This window comes from Rhipicephalus microplus, unplaced genomic scaffold (genome assembly GCF_043290135.1).
Source record: "Rhipicephalus microplus isolate Deutch F79 unplaced genomic scaffold, USDA_Rmic scaffold_21, whole genome shotgun sequence".
In the NCBI taxonomy this organism is placed as follows: Eukaryota; Metazoa; Arthropoda; class Arachnida; order Ixodida; family Ixodidae; genus Rhipicephalus; species Rhipicephalus microplus.
Genome location: NW_027464594.1, coordinates 4,387,022 through 4,412,586, shown reverse-complemented (window position 1 = coordinate 4,412,586; position 25,565 = coordinate 4,387,022). Strand labels below are relative to the sequence as shown.

General features: G+C 47.7%; 1 protein-coding gene across 1 annotated transcript in view; it reads right to left on the bottom strand.

Annotated features, from left to right (window-relative positions):
• The window catches only part of LOC119159889 (anticoagulant protein rhipilin-2), a 62,988-nt gene that overhangs the window by 11,174 nt on the left and 26,249 nt on the right, over positions 1-25,565 (bottom strand). Inside the window, exons 2-3 of the mRNA XM_075883761.1 lie at positions 17,354-17,552; positions 2,137-2,165 (exon numbers count right to left, since the gene is read on the bottom strand). Coding sequence (XP_075739876.1) covers positions 2,137-2,165; positions 17,354-17,552 — 228 coding nt within the window. The remainder of the gene's footprint in view (positions 1-2,136; positions 2,166-17,353; positions 17,553-25,565) is intronic.

The window sequence follows — 25,565 nt, the reverse complement described above, 5'->3', positions numbered from 1 at the left end:
CTGTTCGTACGTTCTACCACGGCCGCTGGATCAAAGCGCACACCCTGTGCGCTTTGATCCAGCGGCCGTGGTTCTACTAGCCCATTCGTCTGAGGGTGATACTGGGATGAATGGCGGAACTGCGAATTGCACAGACGAACCACATCTTCGACGGCGTCCGCAACAAACTGATGACCTCGATCACTAATGATCACTCAAGGAAGGCCATGCCGAAGAATGATGAATCTAAGCGAAAACATGGCCACGCACGCCGCTGTCGAGGATGATATAGCTGCAGTTTCTGCGTAACGAGTCAGATGGTCGACGCACACTATCACCCGTTGATTGTTGATAGACGAGCGTGGAAATGAGCCCAAAAGGTTGATACCAACTTGATCAAATGGTAGATGAGGAGGTGGCAGCGAATGGAGAAGACCTGGCGGAGGAGTCGTAGGCCGCTTGTAGCGTTGGCATTGTTCGCAACTTGTGACATAGTGCTTGACTGCGTCCCGCATTCTGAGCCAGTAAAAGCTCTCTTGTGTACTATTCAAACTTCTGATGAACCCCAAATGACCAGCTGTCGCATCGTCATGCATGGCCTTCAGTATGTGAAATGTTAGACTCTGTGGCACGATTAGAATGAAGCGTGTGCCTTTAGCCGAATAATTTCTCTTGTATAGAAGGCCGTCACGGACACAAAAGCGGCCGTTGGCTTGAGGACGCGATGCCACGGCAAGTAATGGGCTCCAAGATAATATTAGCCTCTTGTTCTTGAAAGTATTTAAGTCTGAGAATGTGGAAGAAATTGAGGCAAAACAGCCATCAAAACTGTCTTCTTGACACTCAGTCGTCTTCAGGCGAAGGCGAGAGAGACAGAGAGGGGTGTTGGGCACTTTAAATTTACCTAAAAGAACAGAAAGTGTTAAGCCCTGCCTGCTGCACCGAAGTATCGAGGGCTGCCAAATTTAAAATTAAAAAAAATATAGAAAGTTTTTAATAAAATGAAAGAACAGAATAAAAGAAAGGGATGACTACCACCAGGAAAACGACAGCCAAGGCAGCGGACCGGGAAATCAGGGAATTTATTTTGTAGTTACCATAAACTAATTTACATTCTATGTGTAATCTTCGTCTTGACTGACAATGATTCTTCTTTTGTCTCCAGGTGTAAACTAATTTACATACTATTTTTGTCTTGTTTGATCTTGACCAACAATTATTCTTCTGTTGTCTTCTTGTTATATAGGCTTCTTGTACCACTTTGTAGTCTTTGCTTGATGTCTTTGGCGAGAGAGACAGTCGGCATCTGCGTGGCGGCGTCCAGACTTGAACGAGATGACGACGTCGTACTCCTGAAGTCGAAGAGCCCAACGTGCCAGTCCACCAGTCGGGTCACGAAGATTCACCAGCCAGCATAAAGCGTGATGGTCGGTAACAATAGTGAACGGACGTCCATAGTGTAAGGTCGAAATTTGTGTACTGCGAAAACAGCTGCCAAGTATTCTTGTTCTGTTACGGTATAGTTTCGTTCAGCTTTAATAAAAGAGCGACTGGCATAAGCCACTACGTGCTCAGCTCCATGGTGACGCTGCACAAGTACAGCACTGATGCCGATGCTACTAGCATCAGCATGCACTTCCGTAGGCAAGGACGCATCGAAGTGACGCAGTATGGGCCTCGACTTTAGCTGGCGGAACGCATCGTCACATTATATATATATATATATATATATATATATATATATATATATATATATATATATATGTATATGTATATATATATATATATATATATATATATATATATATATACATATATATATATATATATATATATATATATATATATATATATATATATATATATATATATATATATATATATATATATATATATATAATAAATAAATAAATATATATATATATATATATATATATATATATATATATATGCAATGCGTATATATATATATATATATATATATATATACGCATTGTGTTGCATTGGGATAGAGCAGACAAGTAGGATATAAAAGAGAAAATGGAGATGATGTGGCCGATGGTAGAAAAACGTATCACCAGTTATGGCTAGGTAATGCGTTCGTGCGACCACCTGGCACACGTAATATTCAGTCAGAAAATAGGTCGAAGTACTTACATATGTGATCGTAACTTGTCATGTTTCTCCTGAAAAATAAAAGAATAAACAGAGAGGCAGTGTTCCAGTTAGCTTTCTGAGCAGCGAAATACGGCGAATGTAAACAAATCTCGATGCTGCAAAAAATTACTGCACATTCATGAATTAAATACTGACGATGGAGCGAAGCTAAGTTTTAAGGCCTGTAATGTGTGCGTTGAAGTCACTTGCTAGTATAAAGGACAGAAAGATGGGCGGACGAAGAGATGCATGGGGAAAGTAAGGTGTATTTATGTGTGAAACACTTCAGGGTCAAGATTTGTCTGTTTTCCGTTGTTCGGTACAGCACATGCAAGGTACCCACTATAAGGCCACCATAACTTTCATGATGTAGGTATGCCCCCACTATGTCATTATGCCACTCGCCGTCGTTCTGCTAACAAGCGAGGTACCCGCTGCACACCTGTAAGACATAATGTGCACATTACATGTGCTGTGGATTATCACAGTGAAAAATAGGTGCGTTCTAGACCACACGTTCTCTTTTTGCCATGGTTGCAAACAAACGTGAACATGCTTGCCCGCGATAGGCAAAGCTGGCGCAGACAACAAGCTACACTAGAGACGAGAACTCAGAAAGCAGCGATTGATCGCTCCGCAGCTCCAGTTCAAGAGCATCAGGCGTTTAACGCACAGCAATTGGCAATACAGATTCAAAGGCTAAGGGCTGAACGTCCGGACAGATGTACAGAAAGCGGCGCAATACCTTCCTATATATAAAAACACCTGACAACGCAGTCATCAACGTGCACATAAAGCGAAACCTGAAAAGCAAGCCCTCGTACAAGCACGGCCTAGTCAAGAAAGAAAACATTAACGCGTGGTTGAAGGTCCTAGAATGCTCACCACTCTACAAATTCCTAAATATAAACAAAACATACATAGAGTTCGTCTTTGCCAACTTCAAGCTAGATCTCATCGAAGAACCCATCGAAGCCTTCGAATGGCGGCATGCGAACGCGTGTCTATTTCTTATTTTCTGTGAGTTTTGGTTGTTCTAAATAAACAATCAGATGGATTTAGGACAAAGATAAATGCTCTATTTTGGGGTTATTTGCGGCGACGTAAAACATAGGCTCAATATTTTATCGATTTGAGCAACAATAAAAATTGTGTAAGTCAATGTGTAAGTCATCAATGTGTAAGTCATCGGATGGATGTCTGCTCAAACCCCAAAGGCCGTGTGCGTAGAGGCTATGGAGCTTCGAATCCAAACCACAATCACAAATGCACGCTGACGTGTCGCCTCTATGGGGGAGCACATCCCACTGCGCACAAGGCCTGCAAGGCTTGATTCAAGACACCATGTCAAAAAGCAATGCGGTGACCGACGAAGGGCCCCAGCGCAGTCTGCCCTCGAGCTGCAGCAGCACAACTACGGCGAATAGTCCGCACCGCATTCCCGTTCCAGCTCCCGCTCTCGAAGCCGTGCGTGGTTAATGGGCCCTGGATTGGGCCAGCAAAGCCAGTCTCAGATCCAGTCACGGAACAGAACTCCCGGACTGAGCCATGGCCGTTCCAGGTAACGGCGTTTGATGCAATCCAGTCACCCGGACCCGAATCTACCTGACAAGGTGAGCTTCGGTGATGTGGATAAGAGCACGCGGAGACGCAAAGCTCAAAGATCTACTTTCTTAGAAGCTAACCATAAGAGGAACCCTAAAGATGCGACATTACAAGCAGTACAGTGCAAAAACGCGAACTTATGCACGCTAGTGCAGCAGTAAACACAAGGAATTCGCCTAATTAAGCAGTCGATGGCGCAGTCACCTGTACTTCTGTTCCGAACGTCAACGATGGTGAAGCGCCGCCCGCAAAGAGACGAGCGGCAACCGATTCCGAATGTGAATGGCAGGACAAGCTCGAATCCACAGCAAGACATTGGCGCATAGAAAAAGCCACAGTATGTGAAGGGGGGAATGGCGGAAAGAACAAGAAGAAATGAGGATATGGGTAAACTGCTGACTGACATTAAAAGTTTGATCGGCAACATCGACGTTGTGGTCAATAACCTCACAGCCCGCACAGACAAGGTAGAATCTCACATTGACAGAATCGAGACTCACATAAGCCTTCGCCACGTCAATGATGCCTGCTATGGACGCTACCGTCACTCACAATAGCCCCATATCTGACAGCGCACAAGCACAGCACCATGGTGGCCAGCCCCAATAACGAGCTGGTGTTGTGGCAGTGGAACTATCGGGGCTTCACTAAGATGCAACCACTGCTGCAACACGTACAAGACGCGCAACCCAATCCTCACGTAATGATGATACAGGAAAGAGTAGGAACCACACGAAAGCTTCCAGCTTTTAATGCATACGCCTCACCGATTGATCGTGGAATCAAAGTTTTAACGTGGAAAGACACCGTAATTCAAGAACACACCTCACGTGGTACATATGCTCGTAGAGATACTGCCAAACAGGACACGCAAGCACAGTGTATATCTTCTTAACGTATACACCAACTCCGACTCACTCATGGAGCCGTTTCCCTTTCTTGTTTTGGGGGCTTATAACCTTGGCGGGTGCACACTCGTTTATGGGAGGGGGGATTTTAACGCCCCAAACGAAGCCTGCGGTTATGGCTACATTGCAGACAAAGGCGGACGCCTTTGGCAGGACTTGCATGATACAGAGCTAACGCTTATTAGGCACCTTTAGATGACCGTATTTCGCCTCCTGCTCCGCTCAGTCTTGCGGTGGTTGTGCCACTGCGCATGCGCTAGACGGTCAGGTGCTGAGCGTGTGAGTGGACTGTATTAGCGAATGAAGGATCACGCGACGTGAGGAGAAACGACCAAAACGGCAGCCTCTTTTGCCGAAATTCCGCACTGCTCGGGAAACGCAGTGGTTGTTCGGCAAACACGCAGGCACTGATGACACTCCAGGACATACCAGCATTTGTACCTCCTCCGAGAAGTCGTCACCACCAATCCCTTCGAGAATCCATGCATGTGCGGTGAAGTTCCACGAAACAATCTAGAGGTGACACTTCTGACCATAATGGAGCGTGTCGAGATGCTTCTTTGGTACTTCCGTCGAAGGGACTTCGTGAATCTTCGACAGTAAGCGATTTTATGTAACAATAGTTACAATTTAGTTTTACAGTAACCATTCTTCCACCTATTCGGAAAAACTCTTTAGTTTTGTTTGCCACAAGGCAACGCGGTGGACGCGCAGCCTCAGGGCAGGGCGTTTGAAACGCGTTTCGACTGCCTTAAAGGCTTCAATTGTAGCAGTTCCAAGTAAAGGTGACAAAAATAATAAAAAAAACATGCTCATGTGTCAAACAGTAAATGAATTCACACTCTTTGAAAACAGAATATTTTTATCTAGCTGCAAGATAAAAGCAAATTTTATTTTCTTTACAATAACTTTCATGCACTGGTGGCGTCGCTATGGCGTTGACCAAACGACGCTTGGATAAAACTAAAAACGCGCGTTGCGCTTTGGAAACGTTGAGCGTTTGAGCGAAACGGGGAATGAAGCGCAAAATCGGTCAGCTAAATGTCCCTATTACCGAACTACGGTGCTCACCTGCACGGGCACGTGAACAGTACGGGATACAACGCTGGAACTGACGGTGGTCCGCAACGTCCCTCAAGCAAAGTGACGGAATGCTTTTGAAAATCTCGGTAGTGACCATCTGATTAAAAAATACAAATTCCTCAGGCGGGTACCCCTCATTCTCAAAAGCTACTCTAATGGACGGACTGGGACAAATTCCGGAAGCAGCGAGCCGAACGTGGAGATGAGAAGGTCATCGATGGCATCGAGGCATCTATAGAAACCTTCAATTGCGACGTGAACAGAGTGACACAGACGCTCGCACCTGAAGTCCAGGTTCAGAAGATTTAAAGCCGACCAGCCCACCTTGGAAAGCCAAGACAAGGTGTCTTTCACCTGCTAGGTGAAAGATGCAACAGCACCATCGAAGTCTTTGTCAGAAGATCGCACAGCTCAATCGTCAGCCTGAAGAGCATTGCCTGAGTTGAAGCCTGCCGCAGTGGTATGGCATCTGTAATGCAGTCGACAGGCAGCTGCACAATGGAAGAACGTGGCGTCTCCTCCGTCTCCTCTTGGGGGAAACGCAGAGCAAGTCGGCCCAGCATGCCAACTTGCAGTGGCTTCTGCACAGAGAACGGATTACTGTGACTGATCAGCAGACGGTAACACGCCTGCCAGACAAGTTTGTTCTTCGACGACCCAAGGTTCAACACGGCGATTACTCTGGCGAGTTAAATGCGACGCTCTATGAAAATTTCAATGTATCAGATATCTGCGCTGCGCTCTACCATGAAACCTAACGAAAAATCGGCATCTGGTCCCGACAAGGTTACAAGCAAGGCTTTACGAAACCTTGACGATGTCTAGATCACCGCTCTTGCAACATACACCAACACATGCTGACAAGAGGGTCCCATTCCAGAGGCGTGAAAACGCTCTGAGGCAGTTCTTCCAGGAAAGCCGTCTAGTCTCGATCACCTGAGACCAACTTAACTCACATGTTGCGTTGGCAAAATGATGGAGCACGCGTTTCTTACTCGTATCAACAACAACCAAGAGGACACGGCAGCCGACCCGCCCACTACGGTAGGCTTTCCACACCTCTCCACACAAGATATCTTGCTCCAGCTCTACCACCAAATTATCAGAGACCCAACTGGTGGCACCTGGGCTATCCTCGGCCTGGATCAAGAAAAATCGTTTGGCAATGTAGAACATGCAGCAATCCTGAGCCGAATTAACAAGGTCAACGTGGACGAGTGAAGCTACAACTATATCAGAGACTTCGTGTTGTGCTACACAGTCACCCTCACAGTCGACAGCATAATATCAGACAAATGTGCTTCCTACAGTATACTGTAGAAAGCAGCGGCGCTCCCAAAAGGTCGATAATATCCGCGCTTTTTTTCAACTTAGAGGATGGGTCTCCCGATCTGCCTTGGCGAGATTGAAGGCCTCCACCACCCCTAGTATGCAGACGACATCAACATATGAGTGGACAAGGGAAGCGACGGGAACATATAATGTACCTTACAAGCAGCACTATCTGCAATAAAGACCTTTCTCTGAGACACGTGCCTCCAAACACAAAATACTTCTTTAATGAAGGAATGATGACAACAAAAGGGAACAGCAAGCATCATCGCAGAGTAGGGCACCACGAGATCGGCGCTCGAGCTCCTCCATCTTCCTCGTCCTGTCGCTATCTCCAATCTCCCACCTGCCCGTTTGGTTCGGCCAATAAACCTCTTTACATTTGGTGGATCGTGCTGGGTAACCACATCGCCTACAACCTGGAACTCCGATCCAGCACCCTGCCGTCGACCATGCAAGTTGACACTGCCCAACAAAATATACCTCTCGCGGCCGCTACTTGCCCCGGCCCGGTTCATCAGCGAGACCCCCCGATCTTTGCCGGCACCGAAGACCAGGACGTCGAGGACTGGCTGTCGTCATACGAGAAAGTCAGTGGACCCAACAGGTGGGATGACGCTGCTAAGTTAGGCACTGTCAATTTTTATCTCACCGACGTGGCCAAGCTGTGGTATACGAACCACGAAACCGAGTTCGCGAATTGGTCCGCCTTCAAGGAGGCAATATGTGCCGTTTTTGTTGGTCGTCCTGCCTTACGAAAGCTACGCGCCGAACAACGTCTGCGCTCACAGGCACAGAAGTCAGGTGATACTTTCACATCATATATAGAAGATGTGATCGATCTCTGCCAGCGCGTCGATGCTTCCATGAGCGAGAGTGCGAAGATACAGCACATTATGAAGGGCGTCGACGATGACGTTTTCCAGATGCTTCTCGCGAAGTCTCCTAGCACTGTGGCAGAAGTAGTGACTTTGTGCCAAAGCTATGATGAATTGCGGAGGCAACGATCTCAGACGCGACGCTCATTCCAGACAATCCGACCAGTGACCGCACTGGACGCTATGACTGACCAGACAAACCTTCTCGCACAAATGAAAGACTTCGTGCGAGAGGAAGTGGCTCGGCAGCTTTTTCTGCTGCCTTTTGCTCAACGCCAGGAGCTCTCGCACTAACAGCCACTGCGACACCCACCACCATTGGCTCCCATGCTCCGACATGTGGTCCAGGAGCAGATTTCCGAGGCTATGCCGGTGCCCTTGCAGCAGCCCCCCGTCACCGCGCCTCTTACTTACGCTGAGGCACTAAAGCGGCAGCAGCGACACCACCCACTGCCGTTCCAGGGACTGCCGTATACCTCAGCCCCGACTCAGCCGTCCACCGCCTGGTTTCCTCCCATTGCCACCACAGCCTCGACTCACCCGTCTGCCGCAGGGACTGGTCCCCTCGTCGCCAATACTTGGAGAACGCGCGATAACCGGCCCATCTGTTTTGCGTGCGGCGGCCCTGGCCATATCGCCCGTTACTGCCGTCGTCGCGTGCCGGGATACACAGACTCCCGGACACAGAACAGCTTCATGGACCTTTCTCCATCCCGTCTGGAAAATTCTGACCCTCAGTCAAGCTCGTCTTCACGGGAATGTCCGCGTACTATGTCTGGTCGCTCACCTTCACCCCGTCGTCACTCCCTGTCACCCATGCGTCGTCGGCCAGCTCCTGAACACGAGGGAAACTAACCGCCGCAGTTCAGGAGGCAAGAACTGCGCTGTCGAAATGCTCAAGTCCTCGGACATTGCCGTCGAATATTGTCGAAGTTTTGTAGAAGGTACTCGAGCATATGCTCTAGTGAATACTGGTGCTGCCGTTTCCGTGATAGACGCTAAACTTTGCCGCAAGCTCCGAAAAGTGACGACGCCTCTTAATATGATGTCCTTGCAAACAGCGAATGGGGACCCGGTTCAGCCTGTAGCCGCCTGTACTGTCCGACTGATGATCGCGAAGGACCACTACACTGTTGAGTTTATTGTCCTTTCGTCATGCTCACACGACATCATACTTGGATGGGATTTTTTATCGCGTAACCATGCCGTTATTGATTGTGCAAGATCGGAGCTTGAACTTTTCCCGTTTTACGACCAACCAACCAGCCGCATTCAGCCCGCCGTACACAAACTCGTCGTCAGAGAAGGCATTGAAATTCCTCCGACAGCAGCTGTGTTGCTCCCCGTGTTCTGTGACGGCGTTAGGAACGAAGCTGCATTCTTTGAGCCATCAAGCCTCTTCCTTAGTCGAAGATCGCTTCTTCTGCCTTATTCAACCCTCTCTATTTCTGAAGGAAACAGTGCTCTTTGCCTCATCAATCCCCTTCCGTATCCCGTCGAACTGTTTCAAGGTGAATCTCTTGGACACGTGCATGCCATTGATAAAGAACAAATTTTTACCATGCTGCCAGATTGTTCCGGTGACTACGACGCCATCAGTGCCCTCAACCCTTCCAATATACCACCTTGCGAGCTTTTCGATTCATCGATTGCTGACGGACTATCGCCATCTGAACGCTCTGAGCTCCTTCAGCTGCTCTACCAGTTTCGTGAATCCTTTGACGTTGCTCAACCTACCCTTGGCCGAACTTCCAGTTTTTTCCACCGCATCGACACAGGTTCCAACGCGCCAGTACGACAGCGACCATACCGTGTTTCCGCCACGGAACGTCAGGTTATCACCGAACACGTTGACGATATGCTCAAGCGCGACGTTATCCGACCTTCCCAAAGTTCATGGGCATCACCTGTCGTTCTTGTTAAGAAGAAGGATGGTACAATTCGCTTCTGCGTTGATTACAGGTGCTTAAATAAGATCACTCGCAAAGACGTATACCCTTTGCCCAGGATTGATGACGCCCTTGATTGCTTACAAGGTGCCGAGTTTTTTTCGTCGTTATATTTGCGTTCGGGGTATTGGCAGGTGCCCTTAGCAGATGATGATCGTCCAAAAAGAGCATTCGTGACACCGGACGGACTATATGAGTTCAATGTCATGCCCTTCGGCCTCTGCAATGCGCCGGCCACATTCGAGCGCATGATGGACTCGGTTCTGCGGGGTTTGAAATGGAACATATGCCTCTGCTACCTCGACGATATCGTCGTCTTTGCACCCGATTTCGCAACACACCTTGTACGCCTGAAACATGTCCTCACGTGTCTGAAGAATGCGCAGCTCCGACTGAATCTCAAGAAATGCCACTTCGCTGCTCGGACGCCCACCATTCTCGGTCACGTCGTATCAAAGGATGGTGTTCTTCCCGACCCGGCTAAACTGCGCGCTGTTGCTGAATTCCCCAAACCAACAACTGTAAAACAGTTACGCAGCTTCGTAGCATTGTGCTCCTACTTTCGTCGGTTTGTGCGCAACTTTGCCTCCATAATTGCCCCTTTGACCCAACTTTTAAGCAGTGCCGACGACATCTCATCATGGTCTTCCGAATGTGATCACGCATTTACCACTCTTCGCCGTCTCCTGACATCACCGCCTATATTGCGCCACTATGATCCCACGGCTGCAACTGAAATCCATACAGACGCCAGCGGTGTTGGTCTCGGTGCAGTTCTCGCTCAACGCAAGCCTGGATCCCCTGAGTATGTCGTCGCCTACGCCAGCAGAACGCTCAACAAAGCTGAGGTAAACTACAGTGTTACCGAAAAAGAGTGCTTAGCCATACCTTGGGCAATTGTGAAATTTCGCCCATACTTATATGGCCGCACCTTTGCTGTAGTTACCGACCATCATGCCTTATGTTGGTTGTCGTCGCTGAAGGATCCATCAGGTCGCCTTGCTCGTTGGGCTCTGCGACTTCAAGAGTATGACATCCGCGTCGTGTACCGCTCCGGCCGCCAACATGCCGATGCTGATGCGCTCTCGCGATCGCCACTGTCGACTGAGGCTGCCTCTATATCTTCTATGGAACACGCGCTGTCCGCTCTTGACATCGACACAGTGACCTCTGCACAGCGCGACGATCCATGGATAACTTCGCTTCTGGACGTCTTATCTGGGGTACCGACACTTCCCATCACTCGAGCAATGCGACGCCAGGCTTCGCACTTCACCATTCGAGGTGGCCTCTTGTACCGGCGCAATTACTCACCAGACGGCAGGAAGTGGCTGCTCGTTATTCCCCGAAAGCTGCGCTCTACAATCTGTGCATCATTTCACTCCGACCCGCAATGCGCTCACGCCGGTGTCTTCAAGAGCAACGAGCGTTTAAGGAAGCGGTACTACTGGCGTGGGATGTTTACTTTTGTTCGACAGTTTATTCGCAGCTGCCACGAGCGTCAGCGACGAAAACAGCCACCGAATGCAGGAGCAGCTCCACTACAGCCGCTTGCGTGCCCTGACCGCCCATTCGATCGTGTCGGAATCGACCTTTATGGACCACTGCCATTGACCACAGCAGGTAACCGGTGGGCTATCGTAGCTGTAGATCACCTGACACGGTACGCCGAAACCACTGCTCTTCCTACGGCGACCACTCAGGACGTCGCATCTTTCATCCTCCATCGGTTTGTGTTGCGTCACGGCCCTCCTCGCGAGCTCTTCAGTGACCGGGGCCGTGTATTTCTATCCGACGTAATCCAAGCACTTCTCCGTCAGTGCCATATTGTACACCGGATGAGTACTGCTTACCACCCTCAGACGAATGGCCTGACTGAGCGGTTTAATCGGACCCTGGGTGACATGCTCGCGACGCATGTGGCATCTGACCAAACGAACTGGGACCTGGTTCTTCCGTTTGCGACCTACGCGTACAACACCGCTACCCAAGTCACCACCGGCTTTTCTCTATTCTACCTTCTATACGGACGTCAACCATCGCACACAATTGACAGTTTGCTGCCATACGCACCAGATGTATCTGAGTGCACGACCGTGTCTGAAGCCGCCCGTCACGCCGAAGAATGCCGCCAACTAGCGAAGCAGTTTACTACGGCTGACCAGCAACGCCAGAAAAAGGCCCGCGATGACGACCACCCTCCTGCCGCCAAGTTCGCCCCTGGAACCCTTGTATGGCTGTTTGTACCACCCTGTGCACCTGGTTTGTCTACCAAGCTACTTTCAAATTACCATGGCCCATACCGCGTGGTAGAGCACACATCGCCCGTCAATTACGCCATTGAACCGCTGACGCCACCCGGTGACCGTCGTCGGCGTGGACACGATAATGTTCACGTGGACCGCTTGAAGCCGTACTTCGACCCGCTCGTTCCCACTTGTTAGATCGCCAGGATGGCTTGATCTTTCTCGACGGGGGCAATTATAATGAAGGAATGATGACAACAAAAGGGAACAGCAAGCATCATCGCAGAGTAAGGCACCACGAGATCGGCGCTCGAGCTCCTCCATCTTCCTCGTCCTGTCGCTATCTCCAATCTCCCACCTGCCCGTTTGGTTCGCCCAATAAACCTATTTACACTTCTAACACCATGCCTCCCAATCTCTGCGTTCAAATCAGAGCTTCTAATGTACCACCCACACAGCAGGTGCAAGCCAATCGGTGAACCACACCATTGTGAAAACATGCAGTATACACAAGACGGCTCCTACATTCTGCGAGTTGCACGTTAAAGAAACCCAGGTAGTCGAAATTTCCGGAGCCCTCCCCTACGGCGTCTCTCATAACCATATGGTGGTTTTAGGACGTTAAACCCCACATATCAATCGATCAATACATTTTTCGAGTTTCAAACATACGCATCATCGATGTGCACATAGCTTCCAACTGATCAAATTACAAAATTATCCGAAAGACCGGAGGCAAGGTTACAGCAGCTATACCTGCCTTTTTGTAACGAATTTCAAACAAGCACACGTGAATAGAGAAGGACAGCGTCATGTGCCTTATACACTCGTTTGCAATCAGTCACATAAGTTATGCGGCTGCCTTCCAAAGCTGTGCTGTCACTGAAAGGGAGAATTTCAACACCTTTACGCAAGACCTACAAGATCACTCTTGGCCTTCCGGAATCCGGCAGCACCACTCGTCTGCTACACTGGGGGTGTAAAATACCCTTGAATAAACAGTGGATTCGCAAAGAGTACTGCAACTCGAACGTATGTCCCTGACAGCCACGGGTCGGTACATCCTGCGGAAACTCGACCTGAATTATCACATCAAACACGGTCAGAAAAAGGACATTTAACTCGACAATGGTGCTACGCTGATAGTGTCCTCTATCTTAAATATATGCATCCCGAACATAACGGGGGCCGACGCCAGGCTTATGCTAAGGCACTGCTGCGCTCCTTCGGTGGGGAGAGGATTGTGCGTTTTGTGAACGCGGCAGAATACACACAGAAACACCGGTTCATGGCGGTAGTCGCAGTTTTCATCTACCGGCTTACCCACGCGTGTAGTGTTAGTACAAAGTATCGAGGCCTCGCGGAAGAGGCTGCGATTGCGCTTACCAACCCCATCTGCCTGGCAGTTCTTAGCACCTCACAATACGCATTTCGTAAGTATACGCACGGGAATGCATTTCTTCCGAAGCTCTACAGATTCTGAGGAAGGATGGTCAGAAGCAGCTCAATAGCACCGCGATTCCGTGGTTCCCAGCACATGTCACCACCCCGCCGACGAAGGTCCCCTTAATTGCAACGAGGGGGCAGAAATGACCCGCCGCGCAGAGTCTGAGGTCGCCTCGTCGAGTTTGAACCTCTTGGTTCAAAAAGTGGGATGCATACCCTGAGTTCACACTGAAGCATCCGTTTTCTACAGCCAGCGAAATTTTCCTGCCGTTGAAAGGTAGTGTTGTTCGCTCTGGACACGCCCCGCGCCGCCGCATTTGCCATCTACCACGGAGCTAACGCGGGATGGATGCACTGTCACCCGGTTGCTGTCACGGCTCGCAAGCGCCATTGCACTATTCGGTAGTCCAGACTTGAATAATTCTCTTACGCATGAAGGAAGAAAAAGTAGTACTGTTTACTTTGCTGGTAAGTCACGGTCTTGTAATGTATGAAGAGCAGAAAAAACTGCCGACGCAAGTGGTGTTGATGGTTCGTCTTGCTCTGTGAGACCGCAGGAAGCTTGGTCATGCGAACGACAAGCTCGGTCGCTTCTTCTATGAAGAGACGTGAAGTAGGCACACAGTGGATAAAACTCCCGTGGGTTACAACGTTCTGTTACGTGCACTGCGACATGACAAGTGAGTACGGCTTGGCCGCCATTTTTCAAAATTTCTTGACTAGTGCTCGTATCGGTATGCGGTGACCAATTCAGCAGCAGACGCTGCAAAAATTGGTCCGAGAGTGATTGGTGTAGAGAGGGCCCTTTCGGCGCAACTCCCCGCCGACGAATCGGATTCGGCGCACTTTCGGCGGCTAGAATGGTCAGTGGGAACGCGTCCTTAGAGAGCTATAACGGCATTACCAAGCACTACCAGTTTAGGCCGGTGGATATCGCTCCCACCTCACCCTAAGCTGAAACGATGCCGGGCAGTCGTCTGACGACAGCTGCAGACAGACATCTTCTTCAGTCCGGTGCGATTGGGTACATTTTCCCCACGCAATACCCAGGTGCTACTTGCAAATTATGTCAAGCAACTCGAGAAACACTCTCGCGTATGTTGTGGGAGCGCTCTGTTACAGCAGCTCAAATGGCAGTAGCTCGGGATGCTCTTGCGTCGAAGTGGGCAGCCGCCCTGCGGAGCTCTGTCTGTCTGTCTGTCTGTCTGTCTGTCGATCCCCTCCTTTAACCATCAACTAAAAGAGCACCCTACCCCCATCTAGTGAACACAATTTTACCTATACACACACAACGTCATATATTGAGCGATTCATAAACTAGAACGGGTACATACTATGTACTATTCACGGAAGAGAGAACAACCCACACTCTAAGGAGAGCCTAGCAGACCTCGGTGCTAGCAGACGATAAAAAGCAAGTGGCCCTGGTTGCGGCCCGCCAGAGCTGCTCCCCGCGCTGCTATCGAAGACGCACGAAGGCAAACTGTTATAGGCCTCACCTTTCGCGCGCCACTCCTCCTCGCCCCCAGCGTGGCCTCGCCTTGGTTACGCATGAATGAACGCTATTAGCGACCCCTTTATGACGGGGTGATGACATGTGTGCCACCAGGCTCGCAAAAAAGTAAAGAATTTTTTTATATTGGCCTACAGCCTTATCTACTTCTATTAAATCAATATCAATATACCAAAGAAGCATCATTTATTGTGTACCTTTATATAATTTTTCCTTATTATTTCTTTTGTGTGACCTCATTGTGTACCTTTCTTATGTACGAAAGCGATGATGCATACCTGGCGAATTACTGTGCTCATGTGTTTACGAAATATTCCTTTTTGTTTGTATACCTTGGCCTGTCATTTACTTTGTCTTCTGCTTGAATGGTTTCCTGCTCCATAATATTTGTTTTTCTTTTTCATTCTTATTGTATTTAGTTTTCACCCTGTCATTGCTGACGTAGGGTGGACGGTGCTTAGTCAAGCTGCAATGACTGCAGCTTTTTTGCCGTCTCCCCACTTTTCTCCATTGTATTTGTTTTGGTGAAAAGAAAAACTTCGGAAAAAAGAAGAAGAAAGAAGAATCCAAACTTATGTTCCATCTCTCCCCCTCTTCAGGCAGAATGACCCTATTTTCTCACTAATTCTGTCCTTTATTTCTACTTTTCTGCTACCAATTATCTAAGCATTTCTTACTTGCCTCTATCGCGGGCGTGTTCAGCTTTCCATGTTCATCCCTAAAACCCAAACCCTCAAGTAAGCTGGTACCCACACGTATAACTAGATGGATATCACCGCAGCATTCAATCATAACATGTTCCATCATTTTCTTAGCTCCCTCACAGCATGTACAATGTTCCTCTTATTTATTGAATCTCGTTTTACGACTACGCGTTCTAAGGCAACCCGACTTCGCTTTGCACAGTAACGTGCTTCCCCTTGAATTATCATAAAACCTCTCACACCTAATTTCGTTCTTGCCTCTTCAGTATTTACTGAAAGCCGGCTTCTTTTACATCGCTGTCATCCAATGAATCCTCTCCGCCTCACTGACTTTTCGCTTAATGCTCCTTGTTACCATATCGCCCACATGGTCAACCTTATAATAAATTCATTGGTGAGCCTCCTAGTTCTTCTCCACTTTGTGTCCACGCTCTTTCTATGCAAATACCTGAACACTTTCTCAGCCCATATACTCTCCTTAATTTTCCTAAGACTCTTTTCAAATATAATTTTGCTCTGGGCTTCCTTTTTTTCCAAGCCTGTTCATCCCATATTCCCCTTTACAGCCATATTCGTCGTCTTCTCGTGAGCACCCAAGGCAAGGCGCCCCACAGCCCTTTGATTTACATCCTTTCTTGATTGCACTTAGGACTTCATGTACACCACTGAGTTCCCAAATGCAAGCCCTAAAACCATTACGGCTTTTCACAAACCTCGAAGCACTTTGTACCTAATTGTATCCCCATAACGCCTTCGCTCCATTATTGCAGCAGTCCTCTTTCTCTTTGCTGCCGATGTTTTTTTCGTGTACCTCCATACACCTATCTCTCTCATTTACCTATACCCCGAGGTACTTGTACTCTCCTACCCTCGGTATTTCTTGGCCCTGTATTGAGACCACCTGGCCTTCGTGATCATCGAATACGATCAATCTACATTTTGTTGCATTAAATCCTAGTCCTAGAGCCTCACCTTCCCTTCCACATAAATCTACCAGCCACCATTTATCGTCTTGACTGTCTGGAAATAGCACAATATCGTCTGCATAAAATAGACCTGGAAGCCTCTCTAGACAGCGCCATCTATGAATACCATTGCCCCGTGACCTTTGAGTATCTTCTCTGTGCTTGCCCAGCGCTAGTGCAGGACATTCAAAGCTCACCACTGCCTACAGGCAACAATTTTCCAGCTTCGACAGCAAACAAACTGCTGTTCACAGCGCGTGTCAACCTTTGGTCTTCTCCAGCCACTTGGATTTCGTGGAAGTGACCGGGATCACCGTCTACCACTGAGAACCCGCAGCTCGGTGGTCTCCCTTCATTATCGGCCAACCCCCGATATGGGCAAGATTGACTGTATCCCCTTCTCGTGTAGCCCTATTTTCTTTAGTTCCTATTTCTCTTTACCCGAACGCTGCACTGTACTCCCGATTGGGCTGCAAAAATCAGCGTTATTTTTTCAGCTAATCGCTACAGCTACTACTTCGCCTGTGACCAAGCCCCGGCCGAGAAAATTTTGGTGTTCAAGTACAGCAGCTGTTTCAATATACTTACTTGCAGCGGCTTGTGCAGTCCTCTAACGACGGAAAATTGTTCCCATTTCCCCCACAGCCCTTGTATTCGAATTGTTCGCATTTATCTTCTCTAGCATTGTAATAGAAGCTCTTTTCGTAACAGGTGCCATCATTGTAACAATTCCACAGGACACGCTGGTTCCTCGTTTTATTCGGACAAGTTGGCTCTAGTTTAGTTCCTGTGGAAAATAAAACAAAAGGACATAAAGAATAGCAGTTGTAAGTCTAGTTTAAATGGTAGAAGACGTTCACTTACTGTAAAAAGCATGGTGATTTTTTGTGTGTGCAAGATGCTGAGATGCTAAATTTAGAATGGCTATTTTGACTCTCTCCCTCCCTCCCTCTCTCTCTCTCTCTCTCTCTCTCTCTCTCTCTCTCTCTCTCTATATATATATATATATATATATATATATATATATATATATATATATATATATATATATATATATATATATATATATATATATATATACGGGCTCGTAACGTGGACTAATGGAGCACACTGTGAGTCGAATAAAAAATTGTTGATTTGGGCGAACCTGTGCCCAGTAAACGGAAAGTCGGACTACAGTAGCAGTCTTGGACTGATAGCTGCGAACGGAGCGTCGGCCGTGGATCAACAACTAACAAGCGGCGAAGTGCGTCGGCATTTATACTCTTGTCATCGAATGTTCTAGCGTTATCGCTGGCGGTGACGAGTGTTCCAGAATAATCTAAACAGTTCGCGGAGTGGGCGTCCTATCGAAATGATTTTTATTCTCTATTCTTTATTCAATGATTACTCCGCTTAGCCCGAAGGCGCTGCAGCAAAGGGGTTACAATGCCGAAAAAAACACATCTTCATTAATACAGCACACTTGTTCATTTGATAAGTGATTCCATTCTCTAATGGAACGAACAAAAAACGAATTAGCATACAAATTAGATCTGGTACGGTACTCTAAAATCTTGAAACAATGATCATTTCGCGAAGAGATATAATGAGGACTGTGAAGGTACTTTTATTTTCGAATGCCGATTTTACCATGAAATATTTGGTACAGGAGCTTTAGCCGCAGTTTCTTTCGACGCGATGAGAGTAATTGCCACCCTAGTTCATTTTTCATATTGGTTCAACTGTCATTTCTTCAGTACCAGCTTAGGACAAACCTTGAAGCTATATTTTATATTTTTTCAAGTTTGTAACTTAAAGTACTTTGCCAGGGGTCCCACACTGCACAGGCGTATTCAAGCATAGGGCGAATGTATGTTGAATACGCCGTTGATTTCAAACATGCCGGTGCTTGTGTCAGGCTGCGCTGTATAAAATTTAGTGACTTGGCGGCCTTCGCAACAACTGAATCAACGTGTGCATTCCATGAACAGTCGGCTGAAAAAGTTACACCTAAATATTTTTAATGCGGTTTTTGTGTTACTATACTGTTACAGATTACATACTCTGAAGCTAACTTAATTGGTTTTCTTTTTACGCGGGAAAGTAACACGAATGCCTTTATTGGCTTTAATGTAATTTTCCACCTTGAACACCATTCTTGGATGCGCGATAAGTCGCTTCAGAGCAGGGCAACATCACTCTCATTTCTAATTTTTCTGTACAAGACACAGTCATCTGCAAACAACCGTATATTAGAATCAATTCCTGAACAAATGTCGTTTATATATATTAAAAATAAAAGTGGCCCTAGAACTGAGCCCTGTGGCACCCCTGAAGTGATGTTTACGAAACTTGATTTTTCGCCATTTAATACTACACACTGTTGGCGGCCTGAAAGGTAATTTTCTATCCACACCAGAACTTCGCGGTCAATGTTTAGCGCTGCAAGCTTACTTGAAAGAAAAAAGTGCGACACAGTGTCGAAAGCTTTTTGGAAGTCCAAGAAAAGGCAATCGATTTGTCAGCTATTGTCTATTTCAGATACTAAATCATGGTTAAATTCAAATAATTGTGTTGTACAAGATAAGCCCTTACGAAAACCATGTTGTTGAGACGCCAGCAAGTTGTTTGTTGATAAATGTGCCATTATTTCTCTATACAGACGATGCTCTAATAACTTGCAGGGTATGGACGTAAGTGAAATAGGTCTATAGTTGGTTACGTCTTTCTTGGACCCACGTTTATGAATAGGAACTGTATGTGCAATTTTCCAGTCGTCTGGGAGGGCACCGGAGGACAAAGACTTTGTGTAGATTACGTGCAGGTAAAGAGAAATTGACTCAGCACACTGCTTTAAGACTCGAGGTGAAATTCCGTCCGGTCCAATTGCCTTATTACCGGTAAGTTTGTTTAGTAATGCCCTAATTCCATTCACACCTAACTCTACTGATTGCATTTTCGGCACGGAACTTGTGCATTGCGAAGCACTAGAGCTATATTTCGGCATGTATACGGAAAAGAAGTAGTTGTTTAAACAGGTAGCTTTCTCAGTGTCGTCTAATAACTTCTCACTATTGAAGCCAATTTTGGTGATTCCCGAGGGGTCTGCTCCATAGCCTTTCATGTATTGCCAGAACGCCTTTGAATTAGTTTTTATTTTGTTTCTAAGTTTTTCAAAATAGTGCCGATTAGCCACCTTTATATTGAGCTTAAACTCTCGAGTCACATCATTCAAGCTTTCAAAGTGCCGATGGCGTTTAGTCCTTTTATATTTTAAATATATGCGCCTTCTTTTCCTTACTATTCTTAAGATACGAGCAGTCGTCCAAGGTTTGTTTCGCTTTCTAAGTCTACCGCTTTTGACACTGGGTATGTAGGTTTCAGTAAGCTCTTTGATTTTTTGTTTAAACTTAACCCATAATTCTTGTACGTCACAGTCATCTGAGAGACATTCAAAAAGCGGCAGATGATCGAGAAGCTTCCTTGATATGCTAGCGTAATCACCTTCGTCATAGAGGTACACCGTTCTCCTCTCCTGTTTCGTTTGTTTTTCATTTTTCGTTTGGGAAATGGCGACGACAGCATGGTGGTCACTTATTCCTGGTACGACATTTACTGAATTCACCATATTTGGCGAGTTGCAAAAAAAGGTCCAATGTACTATTGCCTCGTGTTGGAGCATCAACACATTGGATTAACCCACAAGAATCTACAATGTGCTTCATCTCAAGGTTTAAGGTTCCCCCCGCTGTCATCTCACAAGTTCCGTCACGCCAAGATAAATCAGGCAAGTTAAATTCTCCCGCCAAAATGAACATGTGACAAGAAGCTTCCAAAACAATTTCATGCAAAAGCTTTAACGCGATTACGGACGAGTTCGGAGACTGATAGAAAGTACCTGCTACAAACGAGGATTGTCTCGCATAGTAATTTTGCACCACACGGATTCTACTTCTTGATGACCTATATCTAATTCAGATGAATTTAAAGAGCGACAAACTAAAATAAAAACGCCCCTACCCGTGCGGGATCTATCTTTTCGATAAGCAGCAAAATCGCTGGGAAACACCTCGCTATTTCTAATAGAAGGGTCCAGCCATGATTCAGTTCCGAATACTAGATCAGCTTTTACAGAATCGATAAGAGCCGCGAGTTCATCAGCTTTATTGAAAACGCTTCTGCAGTTCACTGTCAGTGTTATCAGATGTTGTATTTGACGCCCCCTTTTTTCTGGCAAGGGTCATTTTTTTACAATTTGAACGACTTCTTCCTTTTCTTTGTCCCACCTATATGTTTCAACATCCACAATTAACTTATCAAAGTACAACCTAGCGCGATGTTTTTCGTTCATGTTGTTGGTTTTAACGTATTCCCAAAGTCTTTTCCGAATATATCTTGTTTCAGGTGCATAATCTTGCTGGACACTGTACGTCGTTCCCTTGAATTTCTTAGCTTCGGAAAGAACATGGGACTTTTCTTTGTAGGAGGCAAAGTTGACGATAATAGGCCTGTTTTTTGATACATTATAACTACCTATACGATGAACTCTTTCCATTGGCTGCAATTCTAAATTCAAGTTTTCTTTGCAGATGTTTTTGAGCAGCAGTTCAGACTGTTCCCACGTTTCTGATTCAGAATCGCTGACCCCAAAAAAGACCAGGTTGTTTCTCCGGCTTCTATTTTCCGAGTCGACGCCCTTGTCATGCAGCTGCTTCACTTCTTTTGCTATTGTCCTAATGGCGTTTTCTTGGTCGCTTAATTGTTCTTTGAGCGTAGTAATTTGACCGTCAGTCGCACGTAATTTACCATTAATTTCTGCCATCATTTCTTCATGTTTTGCCAATCTGGTGTCGATGGCCTCTAACTTACTCAAAATTGTAGCCTGACCAGTTTGTCTACTACAGTCCCGAAGCTTCTCGAAAACCGCAGGCGTGGTTTGCACTGAGAATTGTGTAGTGTATTGGGACGATAACAAAGCTTGAAGAATGGAACGTGGCATTGCACTCCTCTGAAAAAAGGCATCGTCCCGATGCTTTAACTAAACATGAAGGTGCAACAATTATGCAAGAAAGTACAATGAATAAATTACAATACAGCAATAATACAGAAAACGTTTCAGTTTGTTAACGCGCATGAAACGGCTTGAGGCGCGCGACATGGACGACTTCAGGTCACGATCGGTGTCGTTGAGAGTTCGTGATGCCGTCGGGGACAACCTCGTAATCAAGTGGGCCGAGACTTCGAACCACCCTGCACGGTTTGAAGTACCGTCGCAGAAGCTTTTCACTGAGTTCACATCGGCGTATCGGCATCCACACCCAAACACGTTCACAGGGCTGGTATTCCACGAAGCGTCGTCGAAGATTGTAATGGCGGCTGTCGGTCGTCTGTTGTTTTTTGATACGGAGACGCGTGAGTTGTCGGGCTTCTTCGGCGCGTTGAAGGTACTCACTCACATCGAGGTTTTCTTCGTCGGTGACGTTGGGTAACATGGCATCGAACGTCGTTGCCGGGCTCCTTCCGTAGACCAATTTGTATAGAGATATCGGCGTCGTCTCCTGCACAGCCGTGTTGTATGCGAAGATCACGTACGGAAAAATGGCGTCCCACGTCTTGTGTTCGACATCGACGTACATTGCCAGCATGTCGGCGATCGTCTTGTTTAGCCGCTCGGTGAGGCCGTTGGTCTGTGAGTGGTACGCTGTCGTCCGGTGGTGGTTTGTCTGGCTGTATGCCAAGATCGCTCGAGTTAGGTCAACAGTAAATGCCGTTCCTCTGTCGGTGATAAGGACCACTGGGGCGCCGTGACGTAGGACGATATTTTCAACGAAGAACTTAGCTACCTTGGATGCACTCACTGCCTTTGGGCAGGGCTTTTGTATCGGCGTAGCGGGTGAGGTAGTCGGTAGCTACCACGATCCACTTGTTTCCGAAAGCCGACGTCGGGAATGGCCCCAGTAGGTCCATACCAATCTGCTGGAATGGTCGGCGAGGTGGTTCAATTGGCAGCAGAAGTCCCGCTGGCCTTGTCGGCGGTGTCTTGCGTCGCTGACAGTCCCGGCATGTCCTCACATAACGAGTGACGTCGGTGGTAAGACGTGGCCAGTAGTACCTTTCTTGTATCCTCGCGAGCGTGCGAGAAACACCGAGGTGCCCTGCCGTCGGATCGTCGTGCAGGGCCTGCAAGAGTTCTGGTCGCAGAGCTGAAGGCACCACAAGGAGGTACTTGGCTCGAAGCGGTAAAAAGTTTTTCTTTTGGAGAAGACCGTTTCGCAGGAAGAACGACGCATGTGCGCGCTTGAATACCTTCGGGACTTTGGCGGTCCTGCCTTCGAGGTATTCTATTAGGGCCTTAAGTTCCGGGTCGGCCCGCTGTCGTTCAGCGAAGTCGTCGGTAGTTATTGTTTCCAAGAAGTAATCGTCACCCGGGTTGTCGGGCGGTGATTGGTCGACAGGCACACGAGAGAGACAGTTGGTGTCGGAGGGTTTCGTGCCAGACTTGTAAACGATGGTAATATCATATTCTTGAAGTCTCAGGCTCCATCGTGTGAGGCGACCTGAAGGGTTCTTCAAGGTGGCTAGCCAGCACAAGGCGTGGTGGTCGCTCACAACTTTGAAGGGACTGCCGTAGAGGTAGGGGCGAAATTTTGAAGTAGCCCAGATGATGGCGAGGCACTCCTTTTCTGTTGTGGAATAACTGTCTTCTGTTTTGGATAGCGATCAGCTGGCGTAACTCATAACCCATTCAAGTCCGTCAGCCCTCTGCACAAGAACGGCGCCAAGACCTACGCTGCTTGTGCCAGTGTGTATTTTTGTCTCGGTGAATTCGCCGAAATGGGCAAGCAACGCAGGTGTCTGGAGGCGATGTTTAAGCTCCTGGAAAGCGTGTTCCTGCGGCGTTTCCCGCTTGAACTCCACGTCAGCCTTGGTAAGCTTAGCGAGCGTATCGGCGATGCGGGCGAAGTTTTTCACGAATTGCCTATAATAGGCGCACAGGCCCAGAAATCGGTGCACCGCCTTCTTGTCAGTGGGCGGCAGGAAGTCGGCGATGGCGGCTGTTTTCCGTGGATCGGGACGAACTACAGACTTGCTAATCAGGTGCCCGAGAAACAAGAGATCCTCGTACGCAAATCTGCACTTTTCTGGTTTCAGTAAATGGCTTGAAGTAAATGGCTTGAAGTAAAGCTTCAAGGCGCCGAAGATACTCGTCGAAACTCGAGTAAAACACGACGACGTCGTCCAAGTACACAAGGCAAGTCTGCCACTTCAATCCTGCCAGTACTGTATCCATAACGCGTTGAAAAGTTGCAGGCGCTGAGCGAAGACCAAAGGGCATCACCTTAAACTCCAAGAGGCCGTCCGGTGTTATAAACGCCGTCTTCTCTCGGTCTCTTTCGTCGATTTCAATTTGCTAATAGCCAGTCTTGAGGTCCATTGACGAAAAGTACTTGGCGTTATGGAACCGACCCAGTGCGTCATATACTCGTGGGAGAGGATACACGTCCTTTTTTGTGATTTCGTTCAGGTGACGATAATCGACGCAGAAACGTAGGGTCCCATCCTTTTTCTTCACTAACACCACGGGGGACGCCGATGGACTCTTGGACGGCTGGTGATGTCGTCCCGTAGAATTTCATCAACTTGTGTGTTTACGGCCTCGCGTTCTCGCCCCGAAACCCTGTACGGACCCTGACGGAGTGGTCTGGCATTTTCCTCGGTTATGATGTGATGTTTCGCGATTGGCGTCGGCCGAATTTTTGACGACGATGAAAAGCAATCTTCATTTTGTAACATCAGGGTCTTGAGCTGTTCTTGCTTATGGTTCGGAAGGCTGGGATTGAGGTCGAAAGCTGAGGGAGGGGCTCGGTTTCTCTGAGCAGGTTCCGCAGAATCGGCGAGGGCGAAAGAACTCGTGGCTTCCACGGTTTCTTCGATGTATGTGACCGTCGTTCCTTTGTTCACATGTTTGTATTCATTGCTGAAATTTGTGAGCATAACCGTTGCTTTGCCTCCTTGCAACTCTGCAATTCCTCTTGCGACGCAAATATTGCGGGTGACCAACAGATGCTGACTGCCTTCAACGACACCTTCCAAGTGAGGTGATTTAGGGGCGCCGACTGAAATAATGACGCTGGAGTGAGGAGGAATGGTAACTTGTTCTTCCAGCACATTCAAGGCATGGTTTCCTGACGGCGTGCGCGGCGGTAGTGCTTCTTCTGTGGATAACGTTATCGACTTTGTTCTTAGGTTGATGACAGCACCATGGAGGCATAAGAAGTCCATGCCAAGGATGACATCTCTCGAGCAACGCTGTAGGACTACGAAGTCTGCAGGATAAATACGGCCGTTAATGGGGACTCTCGTTGTGCAGATTCCTGCACGTGTTACGAGATGACCTCCGGATGTGCGGATTTCGGGGCCTTCCCAAGCTGTCCTAACTTTCTTCAACTTCGCGGCGAACGGCCCACTGATGACGGAATAGTTGGCTCCAATATCGACGAGAGCGGTCACACTGTGGCCGTCGAAAAGAACGTCGAGGTCGCTAGTTCGCCGTCTCGCGTTACAGTTAGGGCGGGGTGTCGAATCACAGCTGCGTCGGCTTATTACGCTGCTTTCATGTTGCGTCGTCAGGTTACCTTCGGTAAGTGAGGTTTCGCCGTCAGGACTTTGCTTGGTTGGCGTCGTGTTCGGAAAGCTCCGTCGCGGCGTCGTCATCGTCGGAGGATCTTCGGTAGTTCATCGCACAGCAACCGCACCTCCATCGGTTGCTGCCCTTAGTTTCCCGAATACGGGCTAGGAGACCGACTCCGCGTTGTGC